The 24,283-nt window shown below is 53.3% G+C and overlaps 7 protein-coding genes across 9 annotated transcripts, besides 11 other annotated features; 3 read left to right on the top strand and 4 right to left on the bottom strand.

Moving 5' to 3' along the window:
• Positions 1 to 611: part of a mobile genetic element that runs on past the window's edge.
• A 558-nt stretch (positions 612 to 1,169) lies between these two features.
• On the top strand, positions 1,170 to 4,117 carry EKO05_0000500 (uncharacterized protein; the record flags this gene model as incomplete). The annotated part of the gene is made up of 3 exons (XM_038936756.1): positions 1,170 to 3,513; positions 3,563 to 3,914; positions 3,964 to 4,117. The coding sequence occupies 3 exons, from the start codon at positions 1,170 to 1,172 to the stop codon at positions 4,115 to 4,117; spliced, it is 2,850 nt and encodes a 949-aa protein (XP_038803041.1).
• Positions 4,118 to 5,229: 1,112 nt separating this feature from the next.
• On the top strand, positions 5,230 to 6,048 carry EKO05_0000499 (uncharacterized protein; the record flags this gene model as incomplete). The annotated part of the gene is made up of 1 exon (XM_038936601.2): positions 5,230 to 6,048. One exon carries the CDS (start codon positions 5,230 to 5,232, stop codon positions 6,046 to 6,048), a length of 819 nt encoding a protein of 272 aa, XP_038803040.2.
• A 1,311-nt stretch (positions 6,049 to 7,359) lies between these two features.
• On the bottom strand, positions 7,360 to 10,859 carry EKO05_0000498 (Non-specific serine/threonine protein kinase; the record flags this gene model as incomplete). 3 transcript variants are annotated; one of them, XM_059635443.1, is made up of 3 exons in its annotated part: positions 7,360 to 8,094; positions 8,142 to 8,764; positions 8,816 to 10,859. In XM_059635443.1, the coding sequence occupies 3 exons, from the start codon at positions 10,857 to 10,859 to the stop codon at positions 7,360 to 7,362; spliced, it is 3,402 nt and encodes a 1,133-aa protein (XP_059491426.1). The 3 variants fall into 3 exon arrangements, with proteins under 3 accessions (XP_059491426.1, XP_038803039.1, XP_059491425.1); XM_038937004.1 differs by having other exon boundaries at positions 9,005 to 10,859; XM_059635442.1 differs by having other exon boundaries at positions 8,142 to 10,859.
• Positions 10,836 to 10,916: a tandem repeat.
• A 214-nt stretch (positions 10,917 to 11,130) lies between these two features.
• Positions 11,131 to 11,164: a tandem repeat.
• Positions 11,165 to 11,371: 207 nt separating this feature from the next.
• Positions 11,372 to 11,423: a tandem repeat.
• A 43-nt stretch (positions 11,424 to 11,466) lies between these two features.
• Positions 11,467 to 11,506: a tandem repeat.
• A 135-nt stretch (positions 11,507 to 11,641) lies between these two features.
• Positions 11,642 to 11,680: a tandem repeat.
• Positions 11,681 to 11,696: 16 nt separating this feature from the next.
• Positions 11,697 to 11,740: a tandem repeat.
• A 324-nt stretch (positions 11,741 to 12,064) lies between these two features.
• Positions 12,065 to 12,125: a tandem repeat.
• A 2,598-nt stretch (positions 12,126 to 14,723) lies between these two features.
• On the bottom strand, positions 14,724 to 16,365 carry EKO05_0000497 (Hexokinase; the record flags this gene model as incomplete). Its single annotated transcript, XM_038936597.1, has 3 exons — positions 14,724 to 16,040; positions 16,092 to 16,240; positions 16,329 to 16,365. The coding sequence occupies 3 exons, from the start codon at positions 16,363 to 16,365 to the stop codon at positions 14,724 to 14,726; spliced, it is 1,503 nt and encodes a 500-aa protein (XP_038803036.1).
• Positions 16,366 to 17,479: 1,114 nt separating this feature from the next.
• Positions 17,480 to 18,628, top strand: EKO05_0000496 (uncharacterized protein; the record flags this gene model as incomplete). Its single annotated transcript, XM_038936404.1, has 2 exons — positions 17,480 to 17,660; positions 17,715 to 18,628. The coding sequence occupies 2 exons, from the start codon at positions 17,480 to 17,482 to the stop codon at positions 18,626 to 18,628; spliced, it is 1,095 nt and encodes a 364-aa protein (XP_038803035.1).
• Positions 18,629 to 18,952: 324 nt separating this feature from the next.
• EKO05_0000495 (uncharacterized protein) lies at positions 18,953 to 20,215 on the bottom strand (the record flags this gene model as incomplete). Its single annotated transcript, XM_038944713.1, has 1 exon — positions 18,953 to 20,215. The coding sequence occupies one exon, from the start codon at positions 20,213 to 20,215 to the stop codon at positions 18,953 to 18,955; it is 1,263 nt and encodes a 420-aa protein (XP_038803034.1).
• Positions 20,216 to 20,362: 147 nt separating this feature from the next.
• Positions 20,363 to 20,688: a mobile genetic element.
• A 205-nt stretch (positions 20,689 to 20,893) lies between these two features.
• Positions 20,894 to 21,144: a mobile genetic element.
• Positions 21,033 to 21,098: a tandem repeat.
• A 196-nt stretch (positions 21,145 to 21,340) lies between the features above and the next one.
• EKO05_0000494 (U4/U6 x U5 tri-snRNP complex subunit Prp1) lies at positions 21,341 to 24,234 on the bottom strand (the record flags this gene model as incomplete). Its single annotated transcript, XM_038936790.1, has 2 exons — positions 21,341 to 23,774; positions 23,873 to 24,234. The coding sequence occupies 2 exons, from the start codon at positions 24,232 to 24,234 to the stop codon at positions 21,341 to 21,343; spliced, it is 2,796 nt and encodes a 931-aa protein (XP_038803033.1).
• Between the last annotated feature and the right edge of the window lie 49 nt (positions 24,235 to 24,283).

The raw sequence follows: 24,283 nt of genomic DNA, 5'->3' as shown, positions 1-24,283 counted from the left end.
TATACACTTACTAAACATATATTTTATTCTGCCTATAATACTAATTATAAAGCCCTTCTTATCTATATTATATATATAGCAACCCTTAATAGAGTATTTAGAGATTTTGTGCTATAGTAGGTTAAAGTAGAGCGTATATTTATTGTAGGAATTAGTATTATAACATAGTTAATCTATCCTAGTAGAGTAATATAAAATAAGATAGATAGAGTACTTATTAATAAAGCAGGTAACCTAGCTCTTACTAACTAGATTTTAAGCCACTAGCAACGCAAAATTCTAGATTATCTCTCTAGTAGGTAGTAAGTAATAAGTACTAAGCAACTCTATATACTTTATAAGCTCTATCTCCTGTTATAGCATTAAACGTTACTAGTTAATATCCTTAGTCTCCTAGGAGTCCTAAACGTGCTTATGTCTCTAAGCTAGAGTTACGTAGTTAATGCTAAACCTGGTAGCAAAATGCTAATACACAAGTTTTTTACCTAGTTTTAGCACATTAATTACTATAAGCGCTTTATTAATAGCTGCTATAGTTGTTAAGTTATAACGCGTTAAAGTATGGTGTAGTTGTGATGATTCGGTTGTTGCGCGACTCCGGTCGTTGCGCGCACGGACACGGTAGTGACAACGCAAGCGCGACGCGCCCAGCGCACGAACACATCTCCAACCTTTCTCCATACGTACCAATTTTTCTCATGATCAGTAAACAGTCACATTGTATCGATAGTGCCTACGCCATGTGCGCAGCTGGGTGCAAATCGTCAGCTTTACGTTTGCACGCACAATGAACGGAAGGCACCGGGTTTATTTACTAGTTCTAGCTCTCAAGCGTGCGTCAACAATGTGTTGTTGATGAAGCAGGTACCAGAACGCAACAAAATCTAGTCATGATCTACCTTTCAAAGGATGGTTCTCAGTACTCACCGCTCTGTGAGTACATTGGGTATCCAATGGTGAAGCTTTCTGGTTCCTTCTGGTCCCTTCCCTTGACCAGCAGAGACCGTCATGGTGCATGCCTTATGCATGCTTACCAAGTTATCGCGATGACAGCAATTTGTTGTCTGAATCCGGGTCTCTGGGCGTTTTAATGGACACCGCGCCCTTCTGAGATACGTTCACTTTCACGTCGATCCGTCAATCGTTCAGTTGTGTCGACTATCTTCATCATGGCTAACTGTTCGCTCGTCGCCCCTGGCCTGGTGTCACAATATGGCGGCCAGGCCCCGACATTCAGTTATCGTCAAACAAGTCACAGTGGTGATTACTTCGGGATCCAGATGACCTACATGAACGGAGCGTCTACTTGTTACAGTGGCAAACCCAACTTCACTCCAGTCATACAGAACCCAGCCCAAGGATTCAGCGTGGACTGTACGTTTGTAATATCTTCGTCATACTCTGGAATCTACTGCCCCAGTGCTCCGGTCACCCGCATTCCTAACGGCGTCCTCACCGTTTCTTACAAGAACTGGGTTAACAACCAGCCCACGCCAATCGCTTTTCCGGCTACTTTCGGTCCTTCACCTGCCCCAAGAGCAGTGACTGCAACTGCTGGAGCTGTAGCAACCTCCACCGCAACGCAAACGTCGACTGTTTCGCCAGGCTTCGCTTCCACTGTCACTGTGTACGCCGCCGGTGCCACCCAGACCTACACAAACACAATTATTGTTACCCAGACTCGGACCACGACCAACACCAATTACGTCAGTTCTTGCGCTGCCCCCTCGGTTGTTTCGAGCTCCAGTAGGTCACCAGCGTCTAGCTCTGGGACCTCGTCTAGCACGGCTAGCGCGTTCCCGACCCCCAGCGGACTGTCCAACAGCTGCCCAGAAGATGACGGCAAGTATGTCTACACATCAGCAGGTACCTTCCAGATCACTTGTAGCTACGACCGTGACGGTACGACTACTGGCTTGTTCCATCCAGGCAACGGCCTCCTGGGTTGTGTCGACCTGTGCGCGAACACTCGAGGTTGCGTTTGGTCGACGTACTACAGCGCTCAGGATGCCTGCTACCTCAAATTTGGCACAGGCGTCCCCAACTACAGCACCGCCGCATGGAGTGCCAATTTGATCACTGCGTCGTCATCATCGACTCCAGTCCCATCTACTTCTCCTGCCATTTCATCGCCGATATCATCGCAAGTCGCTACCTCCTCATCAAGGGCCTCGTCGAGCTCCGCTGCAGCTCCAGCACCTTCGCCGTCATCGAGCTCTTTGTCAAGCCCCTCGCCAAGTCCTTCGCGAAGTTCATCATCATCGGCAGCTCCATCGCCATCGCTTTCGAGTCCCGCTGCATCTCCTTCGAGTCCCGCTGCGTCTTCTTCGAGCCCCACTGCATCTTCTTCGAGCTCTGTTGTGTCTTCTGCATCATCGCCAAGTGCTACATCTACCAGCATCACATGCCCATATGACAACGGCAAGACAGTCAACACAGCTTCCGGTGCGTTTGTAGTAGAGTGCTACATCGACCGAGTGGGTGGTGACCTCAGCACGGAGTACCCTGATGGAGGCTTTAACGGATGTATTCAGCTTTGTGCTAACACTCCCTATTGTGTCGATGTCTCGTATTTCCCGAACGGACCTTGCTACCTGAAGAAGAACCTAGGTACCCCTAGCTCTAACAATGGTGTATGGGGGGCTAGGTCAGCAGCCGTTCCTCTTTCGTCGAGTGCAGTTTCTTCCACCGCTGCTTCTAGTGTCATTACCTCATCTCCTGCGGCGACCTCGACCAGCTCTGCCACAACGGCAAGTTCTTCTTCGTCCGCTGCGGTCACATCATCATCTGTTGCTTTTTCCTTGGCTGCAGTGTCGTCGGAGCCAGCGGTGACTGCTTCATCCTCCGCCGGTGTTTCAGCCACGACCACTTTGACAGGTCCAGTCGCAACATCTTCTGTGGGTTGCCCTGGAAGCAACGGTCAGACTATCGAGACAAGTGCAGGTACATTCCTCGTCGAATGTGGCATCGACCGCGGTGGCAACGACATGGTGGGTTCGCCCGTATACCCTGGATCGTACGAAGCTTGTGTCTCAAATTGCGCTCTGCGTCCTGGTTGCGTGGTTGTTTCTTATATCGCCTTCGGGCCCTGCTATTTGAAGAGCGGCGCTGGCACAGCCAGTCAGAATGCTAACATCATTGGAGGTAGACTGATCAGCAGTTCCTTGAGCTCTAGTACTGCAGCAGCTTCTTCAGATGCGGCATCATCTTCGGTCGTGGCGTCTTCGTCAGTTGTAACTTCATCAGCTCCAATTTCGACGCCAGTTGCCACATCTGGGGCCGGTTCTCCAGTGCAGACCGTCACCGTTACGACTACTATTGGTGGTACTGGATATCAGTGCGCCTGCACGCCAACAAACAACCTGGGCTCTGGATCAGCTTCTTCAGCCGCCACATCCCCGGCTGCTACGTCTGCTGCACTTGGCTGCCCGTCTTCCGACGGTTCGACCTTCACAAGCAATTGTGGGGCCATGTACGCTATCGAGTGTTACTCTGACCGCTATGGCTACGACAGTATGTATCGACCATTAATGTTTACACTAGTCTACTAACTCCTATCCAGTTCCCGGGGGCCCATCGTACACCAACACTCTCAACGACTGTATCGCAGATTGTGACAGCACCGACGGCTGTATTGATGTATCATACATCCCAGGGTCCCCCGGCCCTTGCTACAAGAAGAGTAGCATCGCCGAGATCCGTCCTAACAACAACATCTTTGGTGCTCGCCAACTCACCCAGTGCAAAGCGTCCACCAAGCTCAAGCTTCACCGTAAGCGCGTTGTCCGCACACCAACGGAACTCAAGAAGAAAATCCAGAAGCGCGGAGTCTACGGTCCAGACTACACTTTTACTCAGGGAGCCACCACAACGATTCAGACAACAACTTCCACTGTTGTTCGCATGACGACCATGTAGGTGCTTTTATTAAGCTTTAATGAGTATCCGCTGATGAAAAGCTAGAACTACAACTCCTGCCAACGTAGGCACCACGACTGAGACTGTGTACACAACTGCTTCTACAACCGCCACCGTCACCAACAGTGCCACGGTCACGCAGGCTCAGCAGACTACGGTCACCACGTGTCCTGCAGTTACGAGACGTGCAGTCTTATAAGTGAAGGTACCAGTCTCGCTACAACTCTCATGAACGGAAACCCGCAAAGTGCAGTACAAATTCGTTACTTAATGTAGATAGATATCTGGACACCACAAACAGCATTCCCGTGGTTTCCAACTCACTAATGTAATTTGCTCATGCATCAAGTTTGGCTTGATATGCTGTGCACTTCCGTTCGATGTTCAGAATTTCACGCGATCTTCGGAGCGTTGCAATGACTACGCTCCTTCAAAAGCTAATTGGATGTTTAGAAACTGTGATGCGAATATCGGTTAGACCGATGCTATTAGCGTCCCCCTATCGCTCATTGGAGGCCTTGTCTCCCCTCACTATTCACTCAGCCTGTTTGTTACAAGAGATCGTGGTGCAGCACGCTTGTGCAAAACGAGAAGAGGTCAGATCCTCACATTCACCACTATCTTTTCGCGTCGCCTGTCGTGCCTTCACTGCAGTCATAATGTCAGCTCTTGTATCGAGGTCCCGAGCCGAAGCGGTCAGGAAGAGGCGCGCTCATGCGAAGTCGCGCAAAGGATGTGGTAACTGCAAGCTACGACATGTCAAAGTGAGCTAGGCTACAGCGCAATGTATTGGACCTCATAAGCTGATCAGCCAACAAGTGTGATGAAGCGCGACCTTTGTGTAAAAACTGCAAGTTGTATGGTGTATCGTGCGATTACTCCGGTTTACAGAGCTCTTCATTCCTCAATACCCCGGGTTCCTTTCAAGTACACTTTGCCTCAAATTATCCTGACAAGACGAAGCCCAACAATTTGATCGAAGGAAACGCTCTTAAAATGTGGATGCCTCCACTGAAGTCCATATCTATTCACTCCGGCCTTCCAACAATCGTCAACGACTCGCTCAACTTCAACGTTCGGAGTCTTGGATGGCTGACTGGCTCCCAACACTTCACAGCAGACCAGCTCATGATCGTTTCGAGATTTAGAAACAGGACTTCAATAACCATCGGCAATCCGCAGATGGCCCCATTGTATCGAGATCTTGTTTGTCAGCTTGCATGCAAGGTAATAATAGCTCGCTCGGACTTGCTACCCTGATCCGACCCCCGTGACCTTGTTTGGCTAACCCTGCTTCAGCATGCCTTTCTCATGCACATGCTGCTTAGTGTCACTCTAATGCATGACGCCCATCTTGCGAATCCTTCGGCAGTTGCCTCCAAAAGCAGCCAGGAGGCTCTCAGGCACTGGAACACGGCTTCAAAACTCTTCAATGAGATTCTTTCTCGACCGATTCCACCTTCTTATCAAGATGCCATTTGGACAACTGGAGTCTTTCTGGGTGCCGCATCATTCTGGTCCATTGGCTCCACCAACCCGTACGAAGTATGGCCGCTAAAACCGGCAGAGCCGGATGATCTATCGTGGCTGAAAGTTGGTGAAGGCAAGAAGCACCTCTGGCGTCTGGCGCAACCGAAAAGACCAGATGGTATCTTCTACGAGCTCGTCAAAAATTACAACTGTCACAGTGTGCCAGAGTGGATGGCCATGGACTCTGAACTACATATCTCTGATCGCATGAAGAGGATCTTCGACATCACAGCTTCATCAGATGAACACGACAACATCTACTACCGGCCAATACTTACCCTCTCAAAGTGTCCAAACATCCAGCTGACCTACGAGAACGCGCTGAAGTTTCTTTACATCCTGGCGGTCCTTACGCCAGACTTCTTTGCGCTGCTGGAAGCAAAAGACGTGAGAGCTGTATTTATCATGGGATGGTGGTACATGCTATTGAGGACCGGAGATCTGTGGTGGATGAGTCGGAGAGCAAGAGTCGAAGGGCTTGCCATTCGGATCTGGCTGGGGAGACAGCAGGGCGGAGAAGAGCTCGTGTATCTGCTAGATGAGATTGAGAAACATTCAGAGTTAGACGACCATGCGGCGCCATGGTTCTTCGAGGCGTGAACCCACATTGTGCGAGGGCAATATAGCATTGACACAAAACACTCTGTACCGAAAAGCATCACAGAAGTAAGGTCTCGGCGGCAAAGTCAAGGCTGGTAGATGAGCAAAGATAGTCTTCACAAGAGAAGAAATGCGCCAGGATCAGCAGCCCACGACGGCGTGGGCGCCTTCTGTAGAGAAACGAAACAAAACGATGCAAAAAGCGTACCATAAAGCACACAGTACTTGTGCGCTGGCTTCACAAGGCTAGCCCTCGTGCTGTTCTGCACGAACGAAGTAGCGTACCCGAAGCCCCCTCCGAGCTTTTTTGCCCACGTGTTGGAAATACGAGTATCGAGCACTACAAACGACCTTTGTTTCTCGGGGATGACACACATCTTTTATACCATTCCGGGGTGTTCGAATTTTTCAAGCTGCTGAAGCCTTGACTCTTTTTCGGAAAGTCTCGGACGAGTTACGCATGGGAGAGTTGGTACGACTCAATCATGTTTGAGGAGCAAGACACCATGATGCATTACCCGGGCCAATGCGAAGTGCCTTCCCTGTCCCCCATGACCATCTGATTCAATTGGTCAGGTGATCAGGTGTTCGGTACCATTGGACGTGCTGAGCGAAGGATAGTCTTGAAGGGCTGGGCTCGTCCACGTGACCTGCACCTACGACTAGCGACATGAATGTCGTAAAGGTTGCATCACACACATCACACTCAAAATCGCGCAAATCCCCCTTCAAATGGTCATGATATCGTGATATTGTTTCTCCAACATTACCTTCGAGATCCACCGTACTCCACCCCCACCCGTTTCTTACAACTCCACACCAACCGTGTACACAGCGCAAGGCCCGCACCACCACTCATCCGGTACAGAGAGAAGAAAAATCGTTGCCATAATCGTTGCAACATTTCAGAAAAAGATCAAGAGTAACGCCAGCCCCCAGTTCGCGCATTTCCAGCTGCGAAGGTATCCTTGGGGAATGCTTTATGCAATGCAAAACTCCTGAAACCCAGGTCAGAAAGGACGTCTCAGTCCGAAAGACATCTGGCCGTGAAACTCATAAACAGGAACAACTCTGAAAGGTAGAGTCGTGGAAGCAACAAGATGATGATGCTTTTGCCCAATGGGCCAGAAACGCCGATAGAAGAAAAAATACAAAAGAAACGCTAGCTGCATAGTGCTGATCGAGGTGTACTATGCGGCGCGATTTTGGTGTGTTGTTGCGGATCTGTGTATCCCCCCACCCCCCCCAAAGAAAGCACTAGAAGTCGGAACAAGGCGAGGAATGGTATCGACAGAAGACAAGTGAAGCAGCTTAGCTCATGTCCATCATGTCAGCGTCAGCATCATCGAGCGCATATGTGGCCAGTATATCCTCGCCTGGTCCAAAGTTGCCTTCGTATACAGTGGCTCCCGCTCGCCTCCTGTAGTCGACCCACTGGCAACCAAAGCACTGCAGGACTTGCTCAGATGTTGGCCGCTCTTCTGGTACAGGATGCAACATTGCTTTGACTACCTGGTCCATGGTATTGGGGTCGGTGTAGTCAATCATGAACTTTGGGGCACGGGCAAGGTCCTCTTCCGGACTTGAGGCTGCCCGTATTTGGACCGTGGACTGGGGCTCGATGTCGGTGTCTGACATGAGGAAGGTGTCCAGAGAAACGTTACTCTCGGGAATCGGGTCACCGTTGCCATCGCGGCTCAGGGTACCGCTATCGGCACTCCAAGTCAAGCTCGGGAGTACGTGCTCGAATTCGCCTGACCTGAGCTTCGTCCAGTAGGTGCCGTTCTCGGGAATAACACAGTTGCCGGCAATCTCAGTCAGCATCATGCCGAGCGCGAATACATCGGCGGGCTTGTCAAAGCGGCCGCAGAGAGCTTCTGGCGCCAGGTAGTGGCGATCGCCTTCGCCATCGATGCCTTTGGGTGCAGGCCAAGAGCTGGCCAGACCGAAATCAGCGATCTTCAGCGAACCCCCAAAGTCAATCAGGATGTTGGCGGGCTTCAGATCGAGGTGGATGTAACCTGAGTGGTGTATAAAGGTAAGTCCCTTGTAATTGTTAGTACTGTTGGACAGAGGCGATATGATTGGCTTACCTGTGACAGTTCCAGTAGAATCTTCCAAATGCGGAAGTCGTCGAGACGGCTACTGTATCCAACAGTGTCGAGGAAGCGGCGCAAGTTGCCGCCTTCGCAGTATTCGCTTTGGATGTACAAGTGTGAGTTGGCTTCCCAGTGGTCGTTGATGTTCAGAACGTGGTCATTGCCCCGAAGAGCATAGAGGATGTCAACTTCACGCATCTTGCGGTTGCGGTCACCCTGGCCTGTATATGGCTTCTTCGACTTCTTAACGACCCATACCTGACTCCCAGCTGGAGTGTCCTGCGTTGAGCCCTGCACAGACTGGCTGACGCGGTAGACCTTGGAGAACTCCCCTTCGCCACCGTCGAGCTCCTTGACCTCACGGAAGCGCGAGCTGATGGCCTCATCGACGTCGTTCTTGGTGAGACCGATGGGGATAGCTCCCTTGTCTTCAGCGAAGAAAACGGAATGATCACGTGGCGTGGTTGGTGTAGCGGGAGGGAAAGTGCTGACACTGCTGTTGAAGTTCATCGAGCCGCGCCTGTTACCCGCGATGGACAATCGATTTGTCTCAGCGGGTTGGAACGAGGAATCGAGTGGGGAACCTGGCGACGATGAACCGAACGAGATGATGGACGCTGGGAGCTGGTTAGCATTGGCCTCACGACTGAAGGGAAGAACAGTTGTACGAAGTATCTGTCGCGAAAGCGGTGATGGACGACCCAATCTCTTGGTACGTCGCAAGAACCGAGTCCGAGTAAGAGAAGCTTGTGCGGGAGAGGAGGTACAGTTCTTTGAGTCAAGCTGCTCACCACGTGATGGTGGCGAGCTACTCTTGTCATGTGAAGCTGTCGCAACTGTGTGTGGACTAGACTTACCATTGAAATCATTGGCAACTTCTGGGGCCGCAAACGTATCGTTACCAATAGAAGGTCGGGAGCGGAAGGTTTTGCGCCTGAGACTGCTCTCCTTTGAGCGGCGACTCGATGCACCATGTCCCTTTGTAGGGGTCGGTGGCATATCGTCAATGCTCGCGTCGGTGTCAACCATAGTACGGTTGGCAGTTGGCGACTGGCTATCAGGAAGGTCGTCATCACCATCCACGCTGACCATGCTGCCTCGGCGCTGAAGGGATCCGCCCATGTTGCCAAAGACGCTGGTTCCTTTACCAAAGGATCCCGTAGAGAACTTTGACACATGCGCGCTAAAGGGTGTGCTTGTTGTGCCGAACTGAGGTTGTGGCCTATTGAAATCTCCAAATAAACTTCCACCTCGCTTAACGAGAGGTGTGTCGATGACATCAGTCCTGTCTGCCTGAGCAGGGGGATACGACTGCCGCTTAGACGGGGTGTCAGGCATGACATATACATTGGCGGGCTCGTCCGCATTGCGGTTCTTCTTCGACATGAGACCGGTGGAGAATGCAACTGGGGCTTGCTGCACAGACTTGAATGGCGTGTCAAACGAGTCATGTTCTCCTTCCGGTGCGTGTGGGCGCGGTACGCCGATTGGCAGAGAACGTGAAAATTGATGACTCTGGTTTGGCCGACCAGGTGGAGCTGCGAAGTGGGGTGCCCGTGGCGGTGCCATGGGAGTCATCCCACCGAGACCTGACGTAGTTGAAGATGGTGTGTGCGCATGCGACAACGGGTGCGGTTGCGATGCGCCGGCAGTGCTGCGAACGAAGGGTGTAGGCAAACCCATGCGCCCAGCATCGAAGGTGGACTTGCGGAAGGGCGTCTGCGTGGGCGTGGTACTTTGACCAAGAGAGCTGTCGAGCGACATGCGGTTTCTCGATTTGGACGCTGCGAGGCCAGGCATGGCAAACTCGCCGTCGAAAGCTGGTTTCGGTCGTGGTGAATTCGCGTTTCGCTGCATCACAGTCGATTTTCGAAGAGACGTGGCTCTGCGCATAGGCGATTGCGACGGGTTCGCAGGCGTCGAAAAGTCGAACTCGTTTTGCGTCTCCTCCTCTTCCATAGGTGATTGTACGGCATGCATGCTGTTGCGGTCGAAAATACTCTCGAAATCGGTTCCCAGGTTCGAGACGCTGTGCAAGCTCCTCCGCTTAGCGACAGGACTGAAGCCAGTGGGTGTCCCGCTCAGGTTCATAACACCATCGTTACGCTTGAGAGGACTCGACTTTACAGGGGGGCCCGGAGAGAGATCCGGACGTCGGTGCGCAAACTCGAACTTGATGGGCTTGTCGTTCAAGCCAAACTTCCTGCAGTCCGTGTCCATGCTCTCGAGGGAATCCGAGCTGGAAGGGCGTGCGGGTGTGTCGTTTTCTTGGCCGACGGTCGGGCGGGTGTAGAAGGGTGTTGTGGAGTTTGCGCCGGTGGGTGAGTCGCCGAGGACGCGACGGGGGCTTTTTGAATTCTGTCGTGCGCGCGGCGAGGCCTTGAAGTTTGCGGTGGGTCGTCGCAGAGTGAATTTCTTCTTGGCTGGCACGGCCTGTGCCAGAGGCGATTCAAAAAATGTCTTGATAGGACTCGTTGGCTTGTGTGCCTTGGGGCTGAAGGCGCGCGCGAGTGCTAGTGGAGAGATGGGCGAGCGTGGTGAGTCGGACTTGTGCAGCTGGAAGCGCGAGGGTTTCGAAGGTGAGCGTGATAGGGAACGGCGCAGCTGCTGCAGATGGGCGAAGTGGGTGCCGTCCAGACGATAGGTGGGTGAAGGGAGGTCCAGGTGCATGGTGCCGGCCTCGCGGTGGGGCGAGTACGAGGCGAAGGCCATGGCTGGCGGCGGGGTGCAGGAGGCCGTGGGGTCAGTGGGTGAGGGCGAGGGTGAGGGGGGTGAAGCAGTGGCTGGCTGGGTGGTGGGTGAGGACGTCGTGGGTAGATGGGGTGGTTGGTCCCCGCGTGGTGTGGACGGACGGGCTGGGAGCGTGCAGCGTGGCAGGGTGGACGAGGCCAGCGCGCAATCAATAACGATGGCCACGGCCAGAGTGTTTGAAGCGGGGTGCAGGACGAGGCGCGGTGGGAAGAATGCAGTGCGAGGAATGCGCGCGACAGCGACAGCGACAGCGACAGCGACAGCGAGTGCACGCGGTTGGGTCTACACGTCGCAAGCAGGAGTTCCCCTCAGCGAACAACGACCGAGTGCAGACGGTCGCACTCCATGCAAGGCCTGTCGAGAGGGTGCGGCAGGCTCGAGGGCGGTGCTGGCAGAGGCGCGTGGACGTGTCGAGGGGCGATTCGATGCGGCGACGCGCAGGCGGAAGCGGAATGCGCTGTTGTTTTGATGTTGCGACAGGCGGCAGGCGGCAGGCGGCAGGCGCGACGCAAGCGGAGGCAGGCGCGATGACGGAGCCACACGCAGCGAGGTGAGCCAGAGGCGTAGACAAAGACGAGGGCAATGGCGACGGCAAGGGCAAGGGCAAGCAGTTGGCGAGCGATGGAGAGACCCTGGGTGCGCTCTTGCTGCTGCGATCGGAATCGACGGACGGGGAGGGTAAATGGGAGAAGGCGCGCACGCGTACGAGGCGGGCGACTGGGCTGGCGGGCTACTGGGCTGGCGGGCTACTGGGCTACGGGGCTACGGGGCTACGGGGCTACTGGCCTATTGGCCTATTGGCCTACTGGGCTACTGACCTGCTGGCCTGCTGGCCTGCTGGCGAAACAGCAGATGCCTGTGCACGCGAGCGAGAGCGGCCGTGCGCCTGCTGTCTTTTCCGAGGCACCAGCCCACCCCTGCAGGTGCAGCCCGCCGTTGCGACTCTACTCTGCGCTTGTGTTGCGGCCCCCGTGGGCCAATCGACCACGCCGCGCCAGGCACACGATGAAGCAGCAGCGTTCGATGCACTCGACGCGCTTGGCCCTGTCGGCGCCCTCGACCCTCGAGACACTTGATGCGCGCTCCATGCAGCTGCGCGAAAAATGCAGGTACTGCTTTCTGTGTCTCCACTGCCGTTCGCTGCTGCTACCTGTTCAGCAGCCCACTTGGTGTCGTTGTTGTCGCTGTTGTTGCGGTTGTCACTGCCGTATTTGTTGACGTGGTGGTGGCGAGTAAACAAAACACCAAACACCACAACCGGCCTACTCCACCCGCCACACCAGTTGACCGTGTTTCGATCAGCCATCATCCATCGCAGCAGCGGTCGCCCGACGCTCGCACCACCACACACCTACTACCATAGCTTGTACTGTCCAGTGTCAGGCTGTGAGGGTGCGGTGCGCATCGCTGGCCAGAGGCAGCCCCGGCATGGCCCCCTTTCCCACCACAAGCTGCGTCTGCAGCCCGCGCGAGGGCCAAATGAAGCAATTTCGTGCTCATTCATGCACACTGCACTGCACACGCGAAAAGGGGCAGCGCGGCAGCGGCCCGCCGAGCATAACAAACGAACCAACGAACAGGCAGAGGGACCGACAGCCGACTGCACAACGACAGCCCTGCTTCTCCACACAATGATTGCCGCTGCAGCACCTGTCGGACCTTTCGGTGGCTTCTCCCATGCATTCGCTCGCTTGGTTCCTGTCTATCCTTTGTCTAGGGCTCCGTGGCCTCGAAAGCCGCCTTCGTCACCACAGCTCAGTGAACGTAAATAGCTAGCTAGTAGTAGACCTCGGCTCCGTGTGACCTGAAGACCTCCACAGCCGCCGTCTTGGCTGCGAGATAGCATATGCTGTGTTCACCCATGCTGTGCTCAGCTTCTCCCTCGGCGCGACTCGCCGTCCCTGCAATGCTTTTCGTCCTGAGCGGCTACCCGTGCTGCGGTAGTGCTGCGGTAGTGCTGCGGTAGTGCTGCGGTAGTGCTGCGGTCGGTTTCTTTGCTCTGAACAAGACGAAACAAATCGTCATGTGAGAGCTGAGCGAGCCTCCAAACACACAACGTCATCAATACCACAAGCCCCCACTACCAGGAGGCCACACACGCAGCGTGGTCATCAAAGGCGGCTTGTGAGCTGTCCTAAGCTCACTGTTCGTCTTCGTCGTCGGTATCGAGCTCTCGATGACCTTCTCCCCATCGATTGCGCTTGCTGATGGATATCGACACATACTCGTCATGACGTCCACTGGACCCTTGCGCTATGCTACGCTCCAGGACATCAACCCTCCATTCCAAGGCTACCAAGCCGCCGATAGACTCGGATGGTTGTCCATAGGCACGTTGATGCTGTGGCATGACGCGTTGTTTGTGTGTGTAAACACCATCCAAATAGGCAAGCCTTTGAACCTCGTGATGTTGTGGCATGACGCGTTGTTTGTGATCGTAAACACCATCCAAATAGGCAAGCCTTCGAACCTCGCGAACCGCAACCACAGCGCATGCCTGAATCCACGGCCTAAACCCTGCAGAGAGTAATACAAAGTCCAGCATGGTCCAAGGGGAACACTCGACCTTCAGCTTGTGTCCGAGTCCGAGCGGACAGATGTCATGCAGCCTGCACACTCAGCCTTAGCCGCTGTATGCGCAGCCTCGGTTGACATCGTCATGTAGCACGTTTCGATTGGGAGAAAGCGAACATGGGTGCATTGGACAGCTGCCATACGCAAGGCCTTAGCTCTACACACGAGTCTGGGTCAGGTACAAACGCAGACCGTACGGTTTGCGTGGCCGCTGCCTGCCGGAAGCTGCGGTCCTGCTCGGCCACCGGCAGCGTAGGAGCTCACATGCGTGTGTCGGTCAAGTCAACAGTTGCAAAATACTTGCCAAACCCGGCGCCAGAAGGAAAGAAGACGGAAGCGAACTGCGCCATCTATAAGTTCCCTAGCCAACAAGGACCATGGGTGGCGGTGTATCATCTCCCCAAAGAGCGGTATCCTAGTGTCGAAATAGGGCGGAGCCGAGTCAGTACAAGGCATCCTGTGCTAGCTACAGAGAAGATCCACCACCCTACACGTCAAGTTAACCACCTGGCTGGGCAATGCGTGCATGGCCCTCTATGCATTCTTCAGAAGACCTTGAATCTTGCAAAGATTGGCATCTGCAGCGGATCACGCTTGGCTCGTCATCGAGGCACGAAAATCAGGGTCGTAGACCCTCGAAGCTGTGGCAATCCACCTCTCCTTGACAAGCCTATCCTACCCTTTTCAGAGCCCGTTTTCAGATCCTTGGACTGGCTGCTCTAGCCTTCAAGCCATCACGGAGAGCGCGACCCAGCCGTCCACGTAATGCGAGATGCCAATTCTGGTGCCCGAGATTAGCTCAATGCCTCAGAGTCCTCCAACATGCATGCGCATCCAGTCCGTCCCCATAGTGATGCGCTGTACTGGATCGTCGATCAATACAGTTTCTGTCCAGCGTACTCATGGTACCCAGGTCAAGGTACACATGGCCTAAGTGGGGGGGGGGGGTGCTCGAAATTGTCTGCGCGCGCACTTCGTGACCATTTCGCGTGCTGAAACGTACTTTCTTTACGCGCGCACAACACACGTCGACGTGTAAAGTGGCTGGCGACCCAAGTATAGAACCGACTTGTACCGGTCGGTTGCCGAGAAGGTTTCTGCATGTCTACCATTGGGCCTATCTACGCTTCAAGCTTTGTTGGCTGTCATGTGTCAGCCGCCTCTCCTCTCACCACATCGCATCGAGGTGTGGCACGGATGATAGATTTACTTCTAGATCGTCATTACAGGATAAAGTAGAGACCGCTTGGCTCATGCTGCCCGAGGCTTCTTTCCGGCTATCTTCAGCATAGCATCACGGTCTTGGATACCCGCAAGCTGGCCTTCCTTCACGCGCTTGATCGTGAGCGCAGCAATCAAAGCAGCACCAACACCGGAACCGTCTTCCGCGGGTAGAATCTCGACAGGGTCGTTCTTGCCCTTGCCATACTTCGCAGGCCAATCCAGGATCTCCTTCAGTGCCTGCGCATTGCGGATCTTGAAATGGGGGTACTTGGTAAAGACGGAGCCGTCAGCACCAACGTGTGTCTGGTCCCAGTTCTTGTGCTTGCAGATGGCCGCAACACCGCACGCGGTCAGACGCGCAGCACGGGTGCCGATAAGCTCAGCCAGACGTCGGATGAGCTCGAGCTCTGGCTTTGAACATGTGATGCCAAGCTTGTTCTGGAAGAGGTCACCAGTCTCTAGCAAGTTCTCGAAAGGATCCTCCTCGATGGCAGAAAGGAATCCTGCATCCAGAGAGTAGGGCCTCTCCAGTTTGCTGGCATCTTGACCCTCGAAGATCGCGCACTCGTGGCCCTTGTGCAAGTCCAAAAGGACCAAGCGGAAAATCTCGCCCAGGTACAGCCCAGCGACCATCTTTTCAAATGACTGCTGACCAGGACGAGGTGACTCCTTGTCGATGATGACGTCGTATTGTGTGCGGGGTAGGACCTGGTGTTCGTTGTCGAATGCGCCCCATTCACAGTTGACAGCCATGGGTAGCTTGGGGTCGAGGTTGAGGTGTGCAATCTTAGGGATAGCACCGCACTCCTCCATGTATGCAGCGTTACAGCCAGTTCCGAAAATACATCCAATTTTGATCTCCGCGTCGGTGTATGCGGAGGCGATCATAGTGCCAGTGGTGTCGTTGACCAGAGCGGCCAGCTTAATAGGCACTCCACGCTCAGCCAGGGCCTTGTTGAAGGGTGGTACAACATCGTGCCCCTCAACTCCGTCAATGTCGAATCCTTTTGTCCATCTCTGGAGAACACCGTGGTCGATGTAGTCCTGAGTTGCCGGGTAAGAGAACGTAAAACCCAAAGGCAGATCCTCAAGCTGCTCGTCCTCATGGTGATATTCGACGAATTGCTGCAAACAATCGGCAACATAGCCCCAAAGTTCGTCGGCGGTTCCCGTTTTCAGCTCCTCGGGCATGCGGTACTTGGACTGAATGATCTCGAACTCGCCCTTCTCATCGGTCAGGGTCACCTCGCAGACGCGCAAGTTGGTCCCTCCCATGTCGAGAGCAAGGTACCGGCCGGTCTCGTTACCGTCAGGAAAAGCCATACACCATGTTGGGTTCATGGGCTGCAGCGTTCAGTCTTATGCCATACAACCTTTTCTACAAAGAGTACTCACGATTGATCCTCCTTCTTTTGTCAGACCCTTCTCAAGCTCCTTCACGAAGTGATCCGTGATCTCCTTCAGCTTCTGAGTAGGCACGACAAAGAGCTCCTCGAGCTTCTCGATCTGCTCCTTCAGATCCCGGGGCATATCCGCCATGGAACCTTGTCTATTGTTAACTCTGCGCATAATGTATTCCAGCTCGCTCGCGACCATGCGCAGGATCTGGGAGGGGATTCGGTATGGTCATACCCTTTCGGGAGGGAGGCTTCCTTGCACCTGTAACCATCGTGACGGTGGCTGTACGTAGTGTGAAGGTAGTTCTGGGGAAGCTCGAAGCTGACGCAAAAGAAAGATGGAAGCGCTATCTGGAGACCTTCGGCACAGATAAGGCGTATTGGTACGGTCCTGAAGGGGCGGTCAGCATGGATGTGCCAAGTACGAAGAGGACAGATGTCTGCGCGGAATGGGGCACGCAGGCTGTGGAAATCATGTGTTGCAGCTCCCTTGTACTGATACTTTCAGACTCGGTCACGGCCGGAGCTCGATGTTGCTTTGAGACATGAGACGGACTTACAGATGCTGTCCAATAACGATCACAATAACGAGGGGTTCTAGTCTGACGGACGATTTGATGTGCAATGATTAGGCGATGCAAAAGCTGTTAGGTCCAAAAGTTCAGAGATAGAAAGGCAACGCAACTGGGGCACTTGGTGGAGGAATTGACGTGAGGAGGGGCTGGAAGCCGCAAAAATAGTGGAGGTTGTGCCCCGCCCCGCCAATCCCGCTGTCGGGGCGAATGTACGTCATCGCTATGATTGTTCCTTCAACGTGTTCGTGCTTGTTGACTTCACTTGGGGTCGCACAACAACAAGATCAATCAGTTTTAGGATTAAACGTGCCTGCTCCCTTACGTTCTGAGACGTTGCCCGTCCTCTCTAGATTACTAAAGACGTATCTTGTACCACTGCGACTGCTTCAAAGACCAATGATTGAGCCGGCATACGCACTGAGCAGTTTTGCAAACACTGTAATCTCATCTACTGCAGCACCTCTGAAGGCTATACACACCTCACAAAATTCAGAATTGCTGCTCCTCAGAGCTGTGATCCAGTCCAAGATTCCAGCAATCACAAAGGCCACAACAGAGCTATGAACTGGCACGACTTCATGTCGCAACGCTGGCCCCTCGAACATCCTGTTAGTCGAGAGCAAACATTACGCTAACCGACCAATCAGCCACTCAGTCACCACGTTCGCCAAGAGCTCATGATGGTCGGTGTGGAGTCATCTTCACTGCGTTTGTCCTTGCCTAGCGCCAAGCACATCATCATACAGCCTCACACTTCATGTTTACATTGATATTACTCTGCTTATACCAGAGACATCTCTAGGAACCCAATATGCAAATTCAGTCGAGCTCGCCCTCGGGTATTGGTAAAGCACTACAGCAGCTTGATGGCAAGCTTGAAGCAAACAGCATCGTTTACGCTGGAGAGGCGAGGCATATGCCACTGCTAGGTAGCTTTGACCTGACAGTGTCAGAAGCGCGCATGTTTGCCCACTTGGACCTTGGACCTGACGGTAGCTTCTCTGAACATCGGAACTACGACTTCACACATGACTGACTTGCTCCAGGTGCAACTGAGACGACCCCGGATAGCAGCGTCAAAGGAATCGGAGTACCTAAACGCCGCGATACCGTATCCACTTTCAACAATGACCTTCGTAATTTCTGCACAGGTCAGCCACCCAAGCAGTCATTCCTGGCCCCAGGTGGACGAACACCCCCTCGCTTTCGCATGTCTCGACGCTCGACCCTAGCCGACAAACCGGAATTAGACAGCCTTTTGAAAACTGTCATGATCACGTACAAGGGCAAGGAATTCCTTCCGCTGGACGAAAATACTGTGCACCGTCTGTCTCAGTACTTGAACGGCTCGAAGCCTTTGGCACCCACATGTCTCTTCACACGGCTCATGATAACCAGCGATGCCAACAAGATTCGCGCTGATCGCTTCGTAGCTACCTTGGAGCAAGTTGGTGTGTACTGTAAGCATCTGGCCATCATTTCACCGTTCCATGCTATCGAGTTTGGCAATGTTTTCGCCTGTGAGGTCGATACCCTGGAATCTGGCAGCGACTGGGAAAGGATCCTACAGTGCTTCCCCAACCTCCAGACTGTCATCTTCGAGTACCCAGCAGGAGAACCCACGATTCTCACACGAGATACGTTCTATGCTTTGAACTGTGCACTTGCCAATAGCACAACTCTCAAGAAGATTGAGAAGGTCCAGCTGGATGTTCCACCTCGTGTGCTCTTCGACTACCATTGCGACTATCACTATGGTCAACGTCAATGCCACGGTCCCTCGCCTCACGCATTCAGTGCTACGTCGTTGCCGCTCACGATGGTTGGCTCGGACATGGTGTACGCAGATGACGTCGAGGCCTCTGATCTACTGGATGTTGATGTCGTCTTTGGCAAGGTTGAAACCACTGACGAGGTCGACGCCATAAACAAGTTCAAGACGGAGACCATTCCTCTTTAGACGCGAAACAATACGGAGGCTTCTATTCGAGTGTATGAAGCTACCTTGTATTGGTGGTGCGGCAGATGCTCAAGGGCGGCACTGGCGCACGGTCCCACATAGCCATTTAGGCTCCGAAAAGTTAATCGCACAAAATCAGCCATAGGAGTCATGGTTACCTGTGCCGGAAACCATTTACGATGGCAATGCGGTTTCCGACTTACAATTACGCCCTGGGACTTGTGTAGTATAGCAATATCATACGTTTACTATTGTTCATTGATCCCAGTACCGCAACTATAGGTTCTTTCAACGCTGGAATGCTAACAGGTTCTTCGTACGCGATCAATACTTGGCCTTGAACGGTATTGTCTGCATCTGCTTGGCTACATCCGCCTCAATCCCAAACAACTTGTACAGCCATCTGATAATGATGAAAAAGCTTATAGGCTCGCCCATGTGCTTGATGCCCGTGACAAACCTCGCTTCCTTGGGCGCACCATGCTGGAGAGCGAGGTAATAGTCGTCGATAGGGAAGATCTCGTCCTCGGTTCCGTTGACCAGTAGTAGTCTCGCGCACTCGGGCATGTCCAGCGTCCCGTCCTCTAGCAACGAGAATTTGCTCTTCGCCTCCTTCTTGAACGTTTCGACGTCGTCTCCATACCCCCACTTGTACGCCAGTGTGTTGGCCAGGTCGAAGGGATACTCCAAGTGGTTCACATTATCCAGCCATTCTCGATCAAACATGTGATGGCATCCTCCTCCCAGCGCGACCACACCGGCCAGGCGGTCAGCATGCGTGTGCGCGACGCGCATGGCGTAAAATCCGCCTGTGCTGAAGGCCCAGATGGCCGTCTTCTTGTTGTCAAGCAGCGGCTGCTCGTCGATCCAGTCAAATAGACTACTATACAGTCGGTCTGGGCTCTTTGCATCAGACGCTGTGGCAGGGCAGTCGCCAGTCCCCGGAATTTCCAACACAATCGTCGCAACTCCTACTCGGCGCCAGCCTTCCATCCACACAGCGAGCTCGGCCCTGTAGCCATCGAGCCCGGTGAAGATGATGACGGTCGGCACTGGTTTGTCTTTTGTAGCTGTATTCGGAATCAGGAGGTAGACGGGGATGATTTCGCCCTCATTGTTGCTGCGGTGTTTGTGTGGAATCTCGACCTCGTGGACAGGATGCTCGCGCATGCCCAGGCCCTTGATGCAGCACTCCTTACCCAACTTCCATGCTTCTCTTTGCACGCCACTCCTCGGAGCGGGAAATCTTGAAATACGGTACACAGCACTAGCTCTTAGGTAGTACTCGGATGCTTTTTCTTTCTCGCCAGTAGCTTCTGCCTCTTTGGCAATGCTCTTCAGGTGCTCTGCTTGAGGAAAGTACACTTTGGCATACTCATCCCAGTTGTACGGTTCCTTGAAGTTGCCCTTGGTGAGTTCGGAAACGATAGGCTCGAAGTCTTTGGCTGTGCCGAACATGAAGGGGTAGACGCCCATTTCTGCAGGCTTCTTCCACTTTGTTTCCCACAGTTGCGCGTAGGATTCATGGTGTGCCGCGGGCTTCGACATGTCGTCTTGAATAAAGAACTTCCCGCCCGGGGCTGCCATCTTTGGTCGTAGTAGGTAAGAAAGACTTTGCGTGTAATGTCTATTGCGTGTGAATGATGGAGCGTGGTTGGAATGAAAGGAAGTTTGGATGAGGCGATGGAGACATTTCCTTATTGACGTTGTCGGACCTTTCTATATAATTCTCTCTACTATGGTATCCGGCAAAAGTAGTTTACATGGCCAATGCACGACAGGGGTGTTTGCCACCGGAGATAAAGTAGACTTATCTCAATACAGTCATTTGTTACACTCAAATCTCAGTACTTTATGTAACCACCTTAAGCATTAACAACTGCCTATCAGCGTGCTGGCATAGTCTTAATAAATCTCTAAAGGGACTTAGGGTTAACTAATGCCCACGCCTCTTACACAATACTCCTAAGTTAATCAGGAGTACGCTGCTTCCCACCTAGTAGATCGGGATGGTTTCTCTCTATAGGTGACCTTAATCTTAATACAAATTATATAGCTTTTGAGGTATTCTTAGTTAGTAGAAATATTCTGTTCGTCTGAGGCAGCACCACTGTCGTGCATTGGCCATGTACACTAGGTACATTTGCCGGATACCATAGTAAACTGAATCATTGAGCACACAGGCCGGCCAATGTGCGACGTGCCGGTGCGGCAATCATAGGCGGGCTGTTCCGGGTGTGGTCCGCGTGGGGAGCCGAACGCAGGACACGCTTGAGCTGACCAACGCCAAGAGCTCAACCGTGCCTTGGCAGCTCCACCTGACCAACGCTAGGGATTATCTTCTAAACCTATTTAGAAGATAAAATAAACATGTTAGGATTACCGGTATGTTTGTAACAAAATCTTAGGGCTAAAGTTAGTTTAAGGTTAGAGTTAGCTTAAGGTTAGGGTTATTTTTAGGGTAGGGTTATCTAGAATCTACTATATTTTTTTGTTGTAGAGTGCAGTAGCTGCAAGAGTATCCTCAGCCGAACGTCACGACTGCACGACACGGCCGCTCGTTTCGTGTTATTCGCCAGTACCTAGCGCTTCTACGACGTTTGAGGGCAATGAAGATCGCATGTGGTGAAATCGATATTTGGTATGGATATAGGTTTCGGTCGGCGTATTGTGTATACAGGTGGTAACGAACTACTCAGTAGTAATGAAGAACTACTCCGCCTTACTAGCTGCAAGCTTCAATACCTCCTCAACACCGAGTCGCGCATTCTTTGGATCCTTGTTTACACTTTGCCAAATCTCCCCATGCTTTGGTTCCGCCATCGCGGCCTTGCTCAACACTTCCTGCTTCTTCTCCTCCGTCCCATGCTGCTCAAGGAACTTGTAAAACCAGACCCATCCGTCACCGTAGTCTGGATCCAGGACCACCGCCTTTGTGAACCAAGTAGCCGCTTTGTCAAGCCTCCGTTCGGACCAGAAGATGCGAGCAACGACCACAAAGAGCTGCGGGTCCTTTTCAACTTTCTTGATAGCTTCGAGGGCGCGCGGTTTCCGTTGGGTCCTAGATTCGAGATGCATGATCTTCTCAGCCCAGAGAAGTCCGGAAGTAGGACAGTCTTGGAGAGCAGTAGCCATGACTTTTTGGGCAGCGGGGATGTTGCCCTGGCGGTGTTCCAGGCGGACCGATTCGCAGAGGAGGTCAGCGTTCTTGGGGTTCTGCTGGCGACCGCGGTCAAGTGTCGAGCGAGCTTTGACGACAGCACCGGTCTTCTCTTGTATTCTCGAGAGCAGAATGTAGAGCATAGGTGACTTTGGTGCGGCTCTTGTGCCAATGCTGAGTGCTTCTTGTGCCTCCTTCAGCTTCGACAGCTGCTCGTAAATCTGCCCCTTGATGGCGTGCAACTTCCAACTGCCGGGCCAGTTTTGCAGGCCTTGGTTGCAGATATCGATAGCAGTTTCGTAGTCGCCGAGTTGGCGCTCGAGAACCGCAGACTTCATAAATATGCGATCGGTGGCAGCCGAATCTCGCGCAACCTTCAAGAAACTGCGCGCCTGTTCGTAGTTGCCAGCGTCCGCTTCAAAGTCGACAGCTCTTGTGTAGAGATTCTCGTTACCTGGAAGTTGCTCGAACGATCGTCCTAACACCTGACGAGCACCCTCAATATCTCCGGCCTGCCACCTTTCTCGTGCATACAGCAGCCACAACGATTCCGAGTTCGGGCAGGCGTTGACAGCACGCTCAAGGACACTAAGAAGCGACTCGGTAGTCCCGTGATGCTTCTCAAGGTCGGCAGACGCATGCCAGACTGTGGTCGAGTATGGGAAAACGGATACACAGTGCCCAAGAATAGCCCGGGCTGTTTCGTAGTGACCTCTATTGGAGATGCTCTTTGCGTCTTCCAGCCAAGTGTCGCGTCGTTCGTCGTCCTCGTCCAGACCCCAACCGATGGTCGCTTTCACAATGGAGCCCGCAGTCACTTTGTCGCCCTCCTCTTCACAAATCTCGGCTTGTGCCAGCCACTCTTCGCGCTTGATCATAGCGTTCTCCTTAATCAAGGCCTTGACCGCGCGTTCCATGATCTTGTCGCAAATGTCGACCTTTCCAAGCTCTTCTTGCAGTCTGCAAGCGTGTACCCAAATCGCCCAACTGGTAGGAATGGCTTTGCGCGCCTTGTTCAAGACCTGCTGAGCGGCGTCTGCATCGCTCACACGCGCATAGGAGATCCACAGCTCTTCTGAGAGCGGGACCGTGTCTGTAGCCTTTGCAAACAGCAGTTTTACATTCTCGATGTCTTCGGTGTCGTTGATCAAGGTCTTCCAGAGCTCCACAGACTGAGGGTTGTGATCCAATGCTTGTCGAGTGACCTTCTTCCTAGCTGCTGGCGTCTGCTCTAGGTCGATGGCTGCTTTCCACAGCACAATAGCCTTTGGGTTAAGCTTGATGCCGTTGGCAGCGATGATCTTGGCGTTGTGCAAGTTCTCGCGGTTCAGTCGGATGGCTTCCTCCCACACAACGATCGACTTGGGACACATGTCGCAACCTTTCTGGATGACCTTCTTTGCGGTGTGAATCTTGCCTGCAACTTCTTCGAGACGTGCTAGCGCAACATAACCGGGGCCGTTGTTGACGTTCGTCTTGACTGCCGACTCCAATAAGACACGCGCGCGGTTTATGTCTTCCACTGGCACTTCGCCGCCCTGCATTTCCTTCTTGTCCAACGCCGTGATGTAACCTTTGGGGTCGACCGAAGTTGCCGTCCCTGAGGTTGTCGTTGTCTGCGTACCGGGGTTGCTCGACGCCGCCGAATCTAGTCGCACCGTCAAAGCGGACAGTTGTGCAGCACCGATGGAGGCAAAGTTGGTCATGGTGCCCGAGTCGGAGTCGCCTGTGGATATGGAAGTCTCCAGCTCGCCAGATTTGGACGCGGCGGACAGAACGCTGTCAGGTACCGCATACGATCGTGCATTTGCCATGCGAGCTTCTCGCGCGCGCTTCGCCTTGCCCGTCATGTCTCCAACCTCGGGTAGCGCAGCCCATTCTTCTTCCGATACAGCGCCGAGCGCACGCTTCAGGTCGGCGAACTGGAGTTGAATCTTGGGGTTGTTTTTTTCGTATTCGTCTCGTTCTTGTTGCTCGCGAGCTTCCCTAGGTCGGACATCGGTATCTGTTCGTGGCGAAAAACACGATGAATACTTCGAGCAAAAGATAAAAGGGCAAAGGGAAAAGAGAACATGGGTACTAACCGTCTCACTCGCCGCCGCTTGTCCATTTTCTCGTCCACTTCCTGGTATATGCGGTCTGCTTCGTCGTCGTCCTTGTCGTAGTTCATGCCGCTCGAGAACAAACCCACCTCGTTATCGGGGTCCTGGAATCGATCTGCCTCGTCGTCCTCTTCCTCCTTTTTCTCCGTGACACCATAGGCAGATGGGGCCGCTTGGCCTAAAGAAGCCGCGCGCTTGGCCAACATTTCCTTCATCTGCTCCTCAGAAGGGCCCTCCCGTGCCGGACCAAGATCGCTTCTGGTCGTGAACCCGGTAGCACCACGCCCGAGACCAGCTACATAGTTCTCGGGCGCAGGCATAGACAGGAAGTCGCGTCTGCTCATCTTGGCGGTGTTGGCAGTATTGACGTGTTTGTATGGGCGTCGTCGTTGT

The sequence above is a fragment of the Ascochyta rabiei genome, chromosome 1 (assembly GCF_004011695.2).
Source record: "Ascochyta rabiei chromosome 1, complete sequence".
Lineage (NCBI taxonomy): Eukaryota > Fungi > Ascomycota > Dothideomycetes > Pleosporales > Didymellaceae > Ascochyta > Ascochyta rabiei.
This window is presented reverse-complemented; position numbering and strand designations above follow the sequence as displayed.